This window comes from Phalacrocorax carbo, chromosome 3, assembly GCF_963921805.1.
Source record: "Phalacrocorax carbo chromosome 3, bPhaCar2.1, whole genome shotgun sequence".
NCBI classification, from domain to species: domain Eukaryota; kingdom Metazoa; phylum Chordata; class Aves; order Suliformes; family Phalacrocoracidae; genus Phalacrocorax; species Phalacrocorax carbo.
This window is the reverse complement of record NC_087515.1, coordinates 24250378-24267243: the sequence shown is the minus strand read 5'-3', so window position 1 is coordinate 24267243 and position 16866 is coordinate 24250378. Positions and strand designations below refer to the sequence as shown.

At 38.8% G+C, this 16866-nt stretch overlaps 1 protein-coding gene across 1 annotated transcript in view; it reads right to left on the bottom strand.

Annotated features, from left to right (window-relative positions):
• Positions 1–16866, bottom strand: part of HHAT (hedgehog acyltransferase) — a 162159-nt gene that overhangs the window by 120879 nt on the left and 24414 nt on the right. The window contains exon 9 of the mRNA XM_064446166.1: positions 4610–4645. Coding sequence (XP_064302236.1) covers positions 4610–4645 — 36 coding nt within the window. The remainder of the gene's footprint in view (positions 1–4609; positions 4646–16866) is intronic.

The window sequence follows — 16866 nt, the reverse complement described above, 5'->3', positions numbered from 1 at the left end:
CTCGGCAAACAGTTGTGATGTCTTTTGGGAGGAAATGTCTTCACTTTAGAAAAAGTTTTGACTTCACAGGAACTGATCACAGTGGTACCTTTCTGAACACAGTAGAATAACAAGGAAAAAACCTGACTTTAAAAAATTTACTTAACAAACCAGTCATCAGATAAATCATTAACATCACTATTCCATTATCCTTTTGGGTCCTGCGGTATTCCACAGAGAATGAAACCAGGAGTTGAGCCAGCTGATGAACAAGCTTTTCCTTGTCTTCTTTCATCAGTGTACCTTATTTATAACCAGAATCCTTCTTTCACCATGGTACCATTCTGCCCTTACATGGAGGTGTTCTGCTTCTGACTGAAAAAAAAAATTCAATAGAAGTGGCAACACATACTAAATTTTGATCCCAGAGCTAAACTATGCCTTGCCTCACCTGATAGAACTAGAAAAAGGAATGATTTCCAAGTTTTGTATTTGGAGAACCTTTGCACCAGGTAATAAGCTAAACCTAAATAACTTGCAACTCTGAACAAGTTAAAGTCATTGCAAACCATGGGGTGAGCTGTGAGCACTGCTAACAGATGGATACCTTTGGGAGACGCTGGGGGGGGGGCAGGGCGCGTGGTCCTGCATCTCTTTTCAAAGCCAGATCTGTACTGGAATGAGCATGATTCACACTTTTTCAAAGGCACAGCAGTGCCACTGAAAGCGTAGAGATTTTTCAAACAGATCATGCCTCCAGGAACTGTCATTCTTCTCCACTGCCCTCATCAGTGCTGTCCTAACAGAAGCACTGTTTGGCATTAGGACAGTAAATATTCTCATATGTTCATGATTGTATTTCATCCAATGCCCTGTTCTCAACACTAGATGAAATGCCTGGATAAAGTAGCTTCAATGAGGAAACAGCACCAGGCAGCCTCTCTCTTGCTCTTTCTCTCTAAATTGCTACCCCAAAGGCTCTTTTTATGCATTTTGAACTATGAAAATACACCCATTGCTCCATTCTGAGAAGGCTTAAGGTTTAAGAGAAACAATTTTTCCTGTAGTCACAATGAAAAATATTACTATGTTTGTGTAGTATTTGTGTGATTTAAATAATTTTGCTGATCCTAAAAGTAGTAACAAATACCATCTTTTATATTATTGTGTGAAAACAGTGGGCAAATGGCCTTAAGTATTGTGTACATATTTAATGGGTAGTATCAAAACCCAATTTTCATCACAAAATTACTGATCTTCCCCCACGAATTTCCAATGTAAGAAATACAGTATAGCTAACAACTGTTCAAGGCCCAGACCCCAGTGTACTCTATTGCACTTCAATTACACAAATCGTAGTTCCATGATGCCACCATATTTCAGCATGCAAGCGATTAGAAATCTAGTCCTACAATCCAGTCCATCCCAAGCCAGTAAATACCACATAACTAGCTGTTTCAGTATAATCTACACTTCAAATAAGTTTAGAAAGATGGAATTTTTAAACCTTTCAGAGCTATCTTAAAAACCATATTAGAAGCATAGTTAAAGCCACAGCTAGATGAATGGACAGAATTTTTTTTTTGCTAAGAACATAGAAGTTGTGCAGCTGTAATTTGCTGTCATACTTTGTGTCATGCTTCACTTGGGCAAGCCACTGACTGTATGCCAGGCTATGTACAGTCCTAGCCCCTTCAATCAGCATTTTAATAAGTAATTAGGCACAGATTGTCCTTTTAGCAGAGACTATTTTTAATTTTGTTGGCCCTGCATTTTATATTTAAAACTGTCACACTGGGTTCCCTGTTCCACTGTGGGGTGACATCCTTATTTTTAAAGCAATATAGTCTCTTGAACATTTCAAATCTCAATTCGTATTTTCAACACTTCCTACAACTCCAGTTTGTTTGGGGTTTTTTTTCCCCTCACTGTTTTATTTCACACAGAAACCCAAACTGTGAAGAAGATATTTATGACAGATAGTATATGAACATAGGAGAAGATCTGCCAGTTTTTGGAAGCAGAGGCACTGAATTGGCAAAACAAAAAGCAATAACTTTCTAAAGGTCACATGTAGAGATGTAGCACCAGGTCATCTGTTTCCTAGTCCACAAAGTCATCTTCTAAACAAAGGATATGTTTTTTTTCAGTTAAGGAAACCCAAGCAAAACTCATACACCTAAAACAGAAAAGGACAACATCCCCTCCTTAGCAGTACAGTTAGAGTATCTGATGGCTCCCCAGGTTGTTAACAGGGTTATGTGACAGACTGAGAATGAAGTATTAAAGCCAAGGCTAGAACACCACACTGCATAGAACCCACGGTTGGCTTTGAAAAAAATTACATTCAACTCATTCAAATTCAATGGCTATCTGCAGTCCAGGAATAGCACAAGCATAGAACTCCAATGCTGCATCTTCCTAGGATGTAAAACATTCTTATACACTACATTCCCTTTGCAGCACTAGCACATTTGTAAACCATTTCTTAATATGATTACTTCCATTTCTTATATGATTATTTTTTTAAAAAAAATCAATCTGCGGGTCAAAATATACATATAACTGTTCTTGTAGAACTGATACCAGACCTTAAATACATTCAGTAGTCTGAAAACTATATCTACACACTGAAATACGTATCTTCAGCAATATTAACACTATGGCTTTAGTGAAGAGAGCTGTCTGTTAAAAGCTGCCTGTTACATGCAGAGAAATACATAAAATAACCCTAATATTATAAAGCCTACTGCTCCAAGGTTATGAGATGTCAGGATGGCTGTTTGCCTGTGTGACCTTAAAACAAACCTGAATTTCCCTGTGACATCGGCTTTGTGTTATCTAATATTTCATGGCTTTTGTATTTCATTTAAACCGTAAAAGCATGATGTTCAACATGATGCAACTCACTATCCTTCCCTTTAAGATATACCTTTCGTATTATTGGCTCATTGGCACCCAGACCTTGGACAGAGAATTACTTTTTCCTGGATTTCGCCACAGTACCAATAATCTAGAGAAGCTGAATATGAAAGGGGTATCTTAGATACTTCAGAGGACAAAGTGAAAAGAACACTTAAGTGATGCTGACCCTAAGGCAGAGAAATGCTTTTTGGCATTTATAATTTTGTCTGCAGCTGTATACTTTTACTAGCTACAGTCAAGAGCAATTAGCAGGGTTCTGAAAACATTAGAAAATACACACTTCAAGTGAGCGACCAAAGGAGCAAAAAGCAATCAGGAGCCATCAAACTGTTAGAGCTCTTGGCATCTGTGAATCAGTGCCAAAAAAAAAAATCTCTATATTAAGGCCAAAGACTCATGAGTGAAAGCTTAACAGTCTTATCCAAGATATGACAAAGTAGCCCAACAAGTTAGTTCAGTGGCGAGGCCAAATCAAGAGAAGCCTAACATCACCCGATCCTTATGGTGGGACACAAACAGCATGCTCTGGCTCACATACTGGGTTTGTTCTTCCAAGGGTAAAGTTCTTCACAGATGGAGATTGCAACATTTTAGTGGGATGAAATAACTAATAGAGTGAATTCTCTAAGGGCCTGAAGACCATGGCAAACTTCATCTTTCATGATACGCATTGCAGTTACTTGTGAAGATCAGTAGTTAGTGATAGATGCATTATTAAAAATGAATGAAAACACATTCTTAGTGAACACCTGTGACTTTGCTCACACACAAGAACTCCAAACAGCAAAACAAGTTCCTCAGTGTAGCATTCAAAACCATTAACCTCCCTTTTCATGTTGAAGTGCCCTACCTTAATCACTGCATTCCTCCAAATGTTAGTAAACATAATTATTCCACTTTCCTTATCTTCAGAACAGTCTATCCCGTGGATCAAATAAAATTTTCTATTGAGAAAATAAAACTCCCCTCCACAGTCACATTCATGACTATATAAGTAATGTTTGATTTTTAAATTTTCCTTAATTATATGTCCATTTGAAGTATGTCAGTTTAAAGAACCAGAGAAGCTTCAAAATAAATATTAATAGGAGCATTATCATGGCACCAGCCTAACAAAATAATGCCTTCTCATAAGTTGAGGGCGGTGAGGCACCGGAACAGGTTGCCCAGAGAGGTGGTAGATGCCCCATCCCTGGAAGTGTTCAAGGCCAAGCTAGACAGGGCTTTGCACAGTCTGATCTAGTGTAAGGTGTCCTTGCCCATGACGGGGGGTGGGGGGTATGGAACTAGATGATCTTAAGGTCCCCTCCAACCCAAAACATTCTATGATACTATAATTTTCTAAAAAAAATCAAACCCTTAGAAGGTACGAAGGTACTTGAGTTACTAGTGCAAAAAACTTTTAAAAAGTTTTTCTTTAGTACAAGAAAAATTAGTATTTCCTCAGTAATGAGTGGAACACTGCCACTGAAATTCCTGAGTCAAGGGCTTCCTGATGGACACCTGAAGAGGTTCCTCAGAGAGTGATATTGAGTAGATATCCAAGCCAAGTAGTTGAAGTTTCTCAAACTAATACATAATTGGAATACAAAAGAGGAACTCTGCCATAGAAAATATCAAGTAGTATTGAGTTTACATGGCTATGTCTACCTATAACAAACACATTTTGATATGGAATTGGAATTCAAAATAAGCATTGGCTTACCTGACCAGAAAACGATGTAGCCCAACGTCAAAACTTCTGTAAGAAAAAAGATTCACCATATTTTAGTTATTAAAAAAGCAATATTCTGTTGGGTACTGTACAAACACTGTATTTTAAAACAATCAACAATACTGAAGAGAAATATAAAATTACTGGAATTGATAAAAGAGAAGCAAAAGTATAATATACAATATCGTTGAGGGTGACAGAGCAGTGGAACAGGCTGCCCAGGGAGGCTGTGGAGTCTGCTTCCCTGGAGACATTAAAAACCCACCTGGATGCGTTCCTGTGCCCCCTGCTCTGGGTGTCCCTGCTCAAGCTGGGGGGTTGGACGAGATGATCTCCAGAGATCCCTTCCAACCCCTACCATTCTGTGGTTTCTGTGATAACATGTGACATTTAAGACAATCAGAATCATTAAGGTTGGAAAAGACCCTTAAGATTATCAAGTCCAACTGCTAATCATATGGAAAGATTTAGAGGCATGTTAAAAAGCTCACAAATTCCTTGTTTGATTATTTCTTCAATAAGGCAGTAAGAGTAGTGTAACCCCCACATAAAGCATAAGTGTGTATATTCTGTTACTGGAAGTAATTTTTTTAGGCATCCGGATGACCAGTAAGTCTGCATGTTTCTTGTCATATGTAGGTAGATCCTCTATGGGAAACTACTGTGGAATCCTTTCTTTCCCCTTTTCTGCTCTGTTCTGCAGTAAAATGCAAGGGATTGCTGTGAATTCTCTCCATGATATAGAATAATCAAAGAACGCCCTTATGTCTCCTTCAGATACACAGAATATACAGAGAAGTGGGCCTTGCGTGTTCCGCTCAGATCTGGTGAGGAAAATAACTTTGAGGACTTTTCACAGTAAGTGCAAGTTAGATAACATTAAAGTACAAGAACCGTGCCTAAAAACTTCAGCACTAAACATACATTAGCAGTTAATGCCTGTGTTTCTTTCCCTTTTCTGTTTCCTTCATCCCTCAGCCAGCTCAGGAAAATCACGCTGATGAGCAATGTACTAGCAAATCCTTGACACTACAGGAAGGTATCTACTGATTTGAGACATTCATCTAATATCTGAAGTATGTGCCATTTTATGGGACTATCAATATAAATCTAGATTAACTGTGTGCATAACAGCACAATCAGAAAATGCACGTCTTATTTCCAGTGCTGGGCCTGCTATGAAGTGGGCTTAGATTTTGTTCACAGAAAACATTTTGGCATATACTAAGCTCTTCAGCATCCCATTCCAAAAAAACCCTAATTGGTCATTTGCATACATGGTTTTATTTTAACAGTATTGCTTGCAGTGTGCTGCCTTCTATCTGAAACAACAAAAAAAGTCATCAGATGGTTAATGGCATCCTAATAACAGCAGACAGATAATGAGCTGTAGAAGTTTTGAGTTAACAGTGAAGGGAAAGTCCACTGGTTCAGCAGGGTAGAGAAGAGGGGAGCGAATATCACTTGAAAGCTGCATTGCAACAGAAAAATTATTCTGCCAGGAAGATGCACATGGTCATCAAACCTATATTTTCACATTCCTTTCCTAAAATCATTCCCTGTTTTACATTATTTATTACATTACTGTGTTATTATACTGCACAAAGTATATCCAGTTATCTTCCTGCATTCCTCCTGCCTGAACACATGCTGCAATTTGGCTTCCCCTCTTCACTAAAATATTCTGTGTTGTACAGAGTCTGCTGTATCAGAGCTGCCCACAGTCTGTATTTATAGCTCTGAAAACCTTTTCTTCCTAGGACCAAGAACTTCAGTATGTTTCTGCTGGGATGGAAAGAAGAGGAAACTTGTACTGTTCCAGGGAACAGCTACATGCTAAACAGCTGTCTCACACATTCAGCCAAGCTCATCGTTTCAAGGTCTCCTGGCTATTCTCTGATGGCAATGACAGAATCTGCTGTCCTCTCTGAAGGGACACAACAGTTGAGCTTCTTGTGGACAGGGATTGGAGGATAAAAACATCACCGCTCTTGACACTGAATCAAAAGCCAAAGGACTTGGCCTACAGCGAGCATGGAAACTGAATGGTCCTCTTAACTTGAAATATCAGAGCTGAAGGAGGTTGGGATAGACAAAGCTGAGGCAGAGTTTCCCTCCCTCAGACAGGGAGGGAAAATGAGAGTTTGCTGTGGACTTACATGCCATCTCTCATTTTTCACTCTTTCCAAAACATAATGTACTTGCTATTAAAAAAGATTTATACCTTTATTTCACATGTACTTTAGCTATTAAAATTTCCACAGATATTCAAAATAAGTATTAAAAATGAACATTCATAGAACCAATTTATTAGAATAAATTTAAAGGAAGATGATCTATCAAAGCCTCACTATGTATAATTCAGCATAGACAGACAGGCCCCATTATTCCTCAGTGTGATGCTGTACCGATACATTTCAACTGACTACCTAAGATCCTGAATTCTCAACAGTGTGAGCAGTCATTTAAAGATGAAACTACACTATGACCAACAATTATAAGGATAGAGATATCAGTAGCATCAGAGCGTGCACCTAGATCATAGAGACACCTCAGGACAGTATCATTTATTAGTTCCAAAAGAACAAGGCCAAACAATTTCAAGCTGTAAAAGGAAGAAATAATTGCATTACTTAAGGCTATGGATATTGGGTACCTACACTTTTAAGTACCTAGGATAACGAATAGAGACATTGTGCAAAGCAAAAGTGCTGAAAAGCTACGATTATGGGAGGCTGGTTTTGACTAGACATTACCACAGACACTTTCAACCATTCTGCTTGTTCACATTTAAATACATAATGCATTTAAGTCTACAAGTGAAATGAAAATACAGTGAAGTAGCAATGGAAACAGATGTGTTTCCATTCTCAGGTAGAAGAGTTAACAAGGGATAAAGAGGGTTTGTATAACAGACTGCAACTTGGGGGTGGAATAAGCAACTTCTTTTCAACAACTTCTAAAAAAGAGAAGAAGTAATCACACTGCTTTTGGATTAAAAATTTCATAGTAATACCTTCAACATCACAGGAATCAACCTATCAGGCATGACAGGGTGACCCCCACAATTAACTCAGAGTTACACATGGACATGATTATCTACTGCCTATAAAGTACACCCATCTTTATAAGTTATGTCGCAATATCAAGTAATCAGCTTCCTAAAGCTTGTTCAGTCCTGAGCTGCTCTGCTAGATACAGGATTTATCTGGTAGCCCCTGCAATTTAGAGTGCCTCAGTTAAATAAAAGTTTCACAAATGCATTTTGAAATCCTGTAACATGCACAATTTTCCAAAATAAAGTTTTTAATTAAAATCTAAGTTAACAATAGAAAGGATATCCATAGCGATACAAGTAAAAAACGATTTGCCAATTAAATTTATACTACCTAAGTGTCAGTAGCAATATATATATTTTAACTTTGAGAAGTAATAGGTAAAATCTAGTTTATCAAAATAGTAATAGTAGTCTTTGAAGAGGGCAAAATCTTGACTCAGTGGAACAATAAAGGGGAGGTATATTTTACCTCCTTTCCATATTCATGTTACTCATTGCAGACAATTTGATAGCCATTTCCTTTACAAAAGTGTCTCAATTCTGTTCCTCTGAAGGGCAGTTCTGAATCAGTTCTGTATGCAACTTTAATGCTTTTGTTAAGCATGGAAGTTCTAGTTTTCAACAACAGATTATACATACAATCCTTCCTAATCAAATTCTCTTTTCCCAGTACATTAACTAGAAATTGGTGACCAACAATACACATATACTAAACCAACACGGACCTTTTGCAAGATACAATCTTTGAAATATTTGCTTGCAAGCATACATCTCTCCAAGGTGCATTTTCAAAATTACTTCACAGACATGCAGTTTCTGCTTTCAAAGCTAAATGCATAATGCAACAAGCTGCCTCCAAATTTGCATTCAGGGCAAAGCTGATGGGGGGGAGGGGAAAAAAAAGTCTTCATATAGGAAAGATATGAAAAGGCAGAGACATGCTGGTATAAACCACAGTCAGTAGCAATAGCACATCCACTGAAATCACAATCCTGATTCCCAGATAAAAATAAAGTACAAAACTCCTCTTTTTGTCCCCAATGATGCAAAAATGGAGACATATATCTGAAAGCCAAATGAGCAAAACTGTGACAAGTTTCTTTTCATGCTGCACTTAGGATATCAGATAAGCCAGTCATCTGTTTCCCCCATTGTGTCATGGGTACTTTGGACTCGTTCCAAGATTTCCATTTGTCCAATTTCCTTATAGTTGGGCCTTATTTTGAAATCCTGTACCTGCCACTTGCCACTTAAGAGTGCTGTAAGAGTGTATGGTTCTCCAACTCTACCTGCCTATTGTAGGCTGGCTCATGCCAAATCGGGATCAAAAATGGGTCAGGACCACCTCCTAGGAGCTAGTTCACACTTTCCTAGTGTCACATGCCCTGAGCTCAGCACAGGTCAGCAGACAGGGGGGCTCCCAGTGGAGCGACAGATTGATATGCAGTGACACTCTTGTTTCCTAAGCATCACCATCCACTGGTCAGCATGTTATCCAATGGATTGTTTATGGTCCCACTTTCCACAAAGCTGTGCCTTCCTTTAACCGAGGTCTAAACTCTGGTCCTCAAAAGAAGAGTTGTATGAGCCTTCAGTATACAACTTTTAAATTCAATGTTATGCCAGCCTATGTTATTTAATGACCTGACAGCCCACTTACCTCGAAAACAGCTATTTATTAGTTCTGTTAGGGACTATAATTCACAGTTCCAGTATGATGGCTAAAGGACCCCAATCTCACAACAAGGTTTGATTGAGAGACCTCATTCCCAATGATTTACAGAATAAAAAAAACATAAGCGCCAAGCATGTGTCAGGATCATATGAATCAGTTTAAAGTTAAGCTCATTACTAGAACCATTTTTAGTAAACTAAATGCAATAATTTGAGTTGCCAAACCATGATTTTGTATATCCATATTTTTAAACCATGTGCTGAGGAGAAACCAGCACAGCTTTGTTTTGTGTCAGTTCCTCCCCAGGACTGCTGGGCTGCACTCTATTCCCAGAGACAAAGCACAACAAATCAGGCAACACATAGCATGATCTGGGAAGCATTTGGTTAACAACATGCTTCAGCAAAGGTGCCCACTTTAAGCTGACAGCACATCACCACTCAAAAAAGTAGACAGCAGCATGATTCTGACTTTGGTCTCTACCTTCAACGGAGTAGGTCTAGGTAGATTGCCATTTCTAAAAAGTTCAAAATCAGTAACACAGATGGAGACGGATAAATGTGATACTGTGTGCCCAGAGACCGTATGGCATTATAGACAGAAGTATCCCAGACACCTTAAAACAGCTGTGTTGCTGCTGGAACTTGAACACTTTTGAACACAGAAAGGAATGGCATAATTCCTATAAACAGGAAAGGAGTTCAAGCAGCAGCATTACCCCACATTTCACTGGAGCAAGCAATATAACAACTGCACTTAAATATCTTCAAATGAGTTAGTCTAGTTGCCATTTATGGTGGTGATGAAATCCAACAAGTGGGTTATTTATTATACCTTCAGTACTCTATCCTGTTGGTATTCACCATCTCTGAAAAGAAACATAGTTGCTGCAATGTTTCAACAGCAGTTCTCAGCCCTTTTTACAAATGTGGCTAAACTTGACATTAGAAAGTCTAACTCATTCACACATCCTCAGAGTAGCCCATCCTATTTAACCATAGAACAGTGTTTGCAAGACCAGCACTTTCATTAGCAGTCTTTACAAATAAATCTGGCATTTTGCCAGTGAGCTGCTGACTAAGTCTCTCCCACACCAGAACACTTTGCACTGGAGAGTGAGAGGTCATCGGATGACAGCTGCTTTCACTGACAGAATGCTCTTAAATTGCTTCATTGTCCCTCTTTCTCCAGCCACGTCTTACAGCAGGGATGCCCAAAAGGCTCTATAAACCAGAGAATTCCCCTGACGGACACCCCACCATTTAGCAATTCTACACTACTCTGGATCCTCTTATTTCTGCTCAACTTTCCTCCAATGCTGCCTGCGGCAACCTCCCCAACTGGCAATCCCTCAAAGCTAAAAGCTTCCAAATAACAAATAATTACAATTGTGCAATATAAGTCTGAAACATGTTTTAAAGTCTTGTCCGAAGAATAAGATTACTACAGGGAAAGCAGATAGGCAGGTTTTGTAAGTGCTATTATTTAATGGCTGAATGAACTATAAAACTTCGCTAAAGAAACCCCCTAGAGGGACTATGCCTACCAAGTATTTTTCAAGTAGCAACTGCTACCAGTTGATTCATCATCATCATCACTATTAAATAAAGATCTGGGAAAGCCATCCATGTTTTTAAAAGACACTTTTGCTTGTCTATAGCTTGCATGGATTCAGACACTGTTTTCTACAAGTCTACTTGAAACCTACACCTTCATAGTGAAGCTTGTCTCTCAGTGACAGTCAGCACACTTCCTAAATAATACAACTGCCACCATACAAGGATACATTATTTAAAAAGCAGATGCAAAACTTAATAGAAAAGCAACAATTAAATTGTCACAGAAGATATTTCAGTAGGAATATAGCAAGCAAACTGAAAATACTAATCTAAAAAGCCCCGACTGTTTACTGTTTAGTTTTAAAAATGAAGATGCATGATAAAAAATGAGATCCAATCCAATGCAACAATCCATTTGGATTTATCTATTACCCATACTATGGAATATACTTTTGGACACTGAGCCTTGAAAATCATACTGCAACATACTCTGGGGACTCTTTTGCCACATACAACTATGTTCTTGGAGCTCATTTTTCACTTCAGCCTCTCAATTAGTGCAAGACACTTGGTGAATTCTACCCACATACAGATTTTACCGTCTGCCCACTGATACAGTATTGGAATCAGGAACAAATACATGGAGCTCTTTTGGCATTCCTTCAAGATAAACAATTCTATCATTTCCTATGCAAAAACAAAACATCTCCCCCTTCTTACCATGAAAGATACAATGAAGCAAACCCTGGCTCAACCCAATGAGAAAATTCCTGTTTAAGTGAATTCAATGTTCTTTTAAACATCAATATCTTAAGAACCTGCTTAAGCCTAGATCTCAACCTTCAATGGGCTTCTTTTGTTTGTGAGCTTTTAAGTTTGGTCTGCAATGCAGCAAACTAGTAGCAGCAGCTTTCTTTTGTATCAATGCAAAAATGCAGCTAAGAGCAAAAAAGAAAAATCTATGTTATTTGAACGAAAAAATATGAAGACTGTCAAATGCTTTTATATCACACCTTTGACAAGCAATCTCTTGTTGTAGTAATAATAAGCAGGACTTGTATATACATGAAGATATCTTTATCATATTCTCTGACACTTGCTTAAGGACATACTGGAGTTTTAACACTTCATGCTTCGATAAAACACTCTGATTTTCTGTTCTGTTTCGTCTTGGAATTAAGCAACAGCACCAAGCTGCCTTTTTCTTTCCTCCATTATTAGAATAACCAAAGCTGCCACCACATTCAGCCTGTGCCAGATACCTCCATCCAGAGTTCCTGCTCAGTACTTAGAGCTCTTCAGCACCAACACATCCAATGCATAAACATTCACCTCACTTCACAAAAAGAATGATTTGTAAATATGTGATTTCTTTAAGGTTGAACAGAGTCAACCCTAAACACTTTACTTGCAAAGCATTTCCTGCATAGCATCACAGGGAGAAGCTAGGGCTTCCTGTACCTAAGAGAATGGTAGAAATCCACAATGAAATCCTGACCCGGTCAAAATCAGCAAAAACCCTTACTGATTTCAGCAGAAGCAGAAACAACTGGGCTGACTCTGGGCAGCCTGTATAATGCAGAATACAGTCCAACTTTGGCATATATTTTTAGACACCTTCATCTCTGAGTAGAACATATCACTAAGTCCCAAAGCTTCATCTGTGGAGTTTCAGTTATTAGCTGGGAGCTCAGGCTGGAGACCTGCATGGCAAAAAAGAATCTACAGTAAGATAGCTGCAAGGAGAAATGTCTTTGGGGACCACAAGGACTTCACAAGTTGCTAGTGGCCTCCAGCCTACAAATTGGATCCATGAACACAGCTCTGCCTACTTAGGCTTTAAGACAAGAAAGTAGTTCTGTTTCTCACATATCTGCTTCATTGGATCTTAGAGAGAGTTCAGCAGACACTTTCTTAAAAAAAGCAAGTCTCATTTATATTCTGTTAATCTCTCCTAGAACCCTTCAGAAAAAATTAATTTTATACCTTCCCTGATTCTTCAAAAGCCTGTGGTAACTCATAGAAAGTGGATGAAACCTAATGCCCATTAGTGGCAAACTCCCATAGGGTAAGTTCTCCTTCAGTTTATCTCGAGCAAGACTCTTGCAATGCAGTGTTGATTGTCGAATTACTACGAGATCCCTATCCCTACTGCAAACAGAACAATGAAGTTTATTAATAGCCATTACTCATTTTCTACAGTGGTTGTGAGCAGGCAGAGTATTGTTTGCCAAATCTGAGCAGCAGTAACAGTTTGTATCTATGCAGAGCTCATGTCAAATGCCATGAAGAATGGGCTTCGCTGGTGATCAGCAGTAGGTGAGCTTAACTTATTTGTTAAAAAAGCCCAGCAATTTCAAATTACAGTGACAAAGCAGTCACTATGCAAATAAATTTCAAGTAATTATGGCAATTTAAATGCAAGAAGGATTAGGGTACTTCCCTATCGCCTCTTTTTACACTCCAAAGAGACAAATAGATTTTTTTTCCTTTTACTGAAGAGATAAGAGGCCTTTTAAAGTTTTAATATAACCAGCAAATTGAGCTGTACAGTACATAAGAACTGTAGCATGCACTAATTTGCCTGACATCAAAAGCAATTAAATCTTTTGTCTGTATCAGTGAGAGGATGACTAACCTGTCCAGAACTAAAGCATCTTTCATATATTCAGGTAACCTGTTAGCTAAAAATAATGTGCCAGAAATCAATGCTCAGCTTGAAGCATCACAACAATTAATGAAAAATACAAGTAAATCAGGAAAAGTGTTATTTTTCAACTTAGAAACAAATTATTCTACTACTAAAAATGTGCACTCATTCTGCAGTTAAATGCCCAATTTTGGGGCAAACAGCTTAAGTATTCTGATATTGGCAAGCAGGTGTACCATTTAAAGGTTATACATAAACTCCATAGCCTTTCTAAGTAGGGCTTTCCTCTTTAAAAGACCACCCTGACTCCAGATGTTACTCCACACAGTAGCTGTGTATTTCACACAGGAGCATACTGCTTAGAACTACCACAGGGGTTGTGAGTACCAAGGACATACAGCGAGGCCTGCCTTACATTCAACCCTAGTCCTTATACACCAACAGAAGGAAAAAAAGAGCCCTTTCCTTTCTGAAAAAGGAAACCTAGCACCTTCTAAGACCACATAAAAAGTTTTTTCAAGAATGAAGACTATTATTCTTTAAGCTTTTTAAAGCACATCATCTACAAACACATGCAAACAAGCTTTACGTGACAAAACTGTTCTTACGTATGCTGTTTTTACTACTGATTTGGGACCCAGTTCAGTGTACTTGTCCAGACAGGACACACAAACCAGATCTCATGACTTCAGGGTGTTAAACTTAACAAAAGAAAGCTTAACGTGGCTCATGGGCATTGATGCATTTAGACGTCTGCACACTTTGGCAATATCGATTTCTTCTATTCTTAAGATTTCAGTGCAGTTTCCCCTTTTTCATGGGCACTAGGCCATTTCAAAACTGTGGGTGTAATTCTATTTAATCCAACTATCCTTTTAAATAATCTTTTTTCATATTTAAAGAGATACCTCTAAAAATATAAGGTGGGGAAAATATGCCTTTTGATTTTTAAATAGAAATACTGCAGCATTAGCATTTAAGATTAAAAACAGTGAGAAACTAGGTCATTGAGACATTTTTGTTTTACCTGATACACTGTCTAAAACACTGGACAGCTTTTTCTTTGAAAATGTCAAAGGCTGCAAATATACAACTGACACTCCTAATCTCCAGAGGAAAGGGAAATATGCATAAGCCTGTCCTTCATTTTCTTGTCTCTCAGTTCCAGCTGCTGGATAAGTCCCATCAAAGGCATGGAGGAGGGAACTTTCAAAAACATAGCTGTCTAGAACTATATGGCAGATACAAAACAAGTCACCTCAAAATGGCTGATCCTCTTGAAGCTGACTGCTAGGGTATTCACAGCCCTTAAAATGAGATTCTCTGTACATAGCACAAGTAGGCTTGGTCCAGCATCCCTGCTCTGCTCCCCAGAGAACAGCCTCTCCCCAGGCACAGAACCCCAGCAAACATCCTCCTGCAGCCTTGAGAAGCAGCTGTCACTGCCACTGCAACTCCTCCCACAGCAAGGTGGGCAGCAGGTCTGAGCCACAGATCTGGATGGGCCATTCAAATTTCTACCAGGCTCCAGATGATTTGTGCCAAATCCCTTCTTCACACTACCATGGAGACACAGAGTTCCTTTTCACTGCCTGCCTCTCCTTCCCTCATGCAAATTTTTCAAGGATTTGTGCCGTAACTGACTCCTGAGAATACCTGCCATGGGAAGGAGTTTACAACCCATCACTTAGCATCCTTTCTTTTTCCCCTGTAATTACCTCCAGCCAACAGCTTGCACAACAGCTGCTTTATCAATAACATGTATTCAGAGAACTAAACTCATAGGAAGGAGAAATTTAGGGAGAAAATCTGCAATCTCAAATTTCAGACCATCCATCACCTTACCCAGAAACACTACAGCAAAAGAGCACTACACTACTTAAGCAAGAGCCTTCCACAGGAGTTTGTTAACATACAAGCCCCTAAACTTGTAAAGGCCCCTTCTGAGCCCAGAGGCAGGGATGTCATCCTGACTACACATGGCTGTAGCAGTTACAGTTGGACAGTTATGTTTGTGTTAACTTGTGCCAGATATCAGCTACTTGGGAATTTAAGGAGGCAAGCTTCCCAAATCAAGCATTGACAGAAATACCATTTCTGATCTTATTTAAATTTCCTTAATGCCTTATAACAAAGCCTTTCAGCAGCTTAACTTATTAAATATATCATGATAACTCCCAAACTGATTTAATCCAATAAAGAAAATCAGAAGCCTGAAGAAGGGAAGCGCATGATAAACTGGGCTGAGACCATGAGATGAACAGGTGAAAATGGACTTAAATTACATTTTTTCCCCCTACCCATGAGAAAATCCATTGTCCTTGTTTAAAAATCTATTCCAGACATCACCACAAACTAAGAATAGGCAGTTAGATATAAATACTATCAAGCATTTAAGCCAGAAGAAATGATAAGTTTTTGCTTGCTATTCATCATTCCCAAATCACTGCATGGGGTCACAGTGATCTCTTGTGCTCATACTCACACATAACATCAGTGTCAGACCTGTCTCTTCCCAAAAAAGAATCTGAAAGAAAGGGAAAATACCTCATATCGTCCTTTCTGATTCACAAGGAACTGTTTCCAGAGGGGGGGACGTTTCAAGCGCAACAGCGAAGGTAGACAAAAAGTATCAGGATGAGGAAGAAACAGATGCAGATGAGATTATATTTCCATTTGTAGATCCACTTTCTGCAGCATGGTTACAACAAAGAATGTTTTAGTCTACAGAAAATTTCTAATCCATAATTTGGAGCAATTCACTGAGACCTTATATACAGACCACTCTTCTCATGAGGCAAGCTATGCTTTTGCAGCAAACCAGACTGAATTGCAGACAATTTCTTTCAAATCATAACCCAGACACCATTTTTGGATGTCACCAAAACATCTGTGGTACAAACTTAACATGTGCTCATAGAAAAGTGTGTATGTGTGTCTGTACATGACAACTACAGCCCTCCTAGTCCACCCATTAGCATGGAAGAAAATGGTGGCGGGGGTGGGGGGGTTCACTTATGCCGGACTCCTGTCTGGCCAAGAATCAGGGTGTTAAATACAAGGTGGAATCTAGATCTTACAGCATGGTAGTTGAAAATGGCCAGATCTTTCTCCATCATTACATTGTTTTATTTTTATCTGGCAGCATTTCAACTCCATTTTCTTTATTCTGGATAAAATTGTTTCCTGTGAAATCTACCTTTCAAATACTACTACTTACTGTCTTTCTGAAGAACCTCTACCCTTGCTGAGGCTAACCTATATTAAACATGCATAAAGCTTTAGCACAATTTGTCCCCAACACAC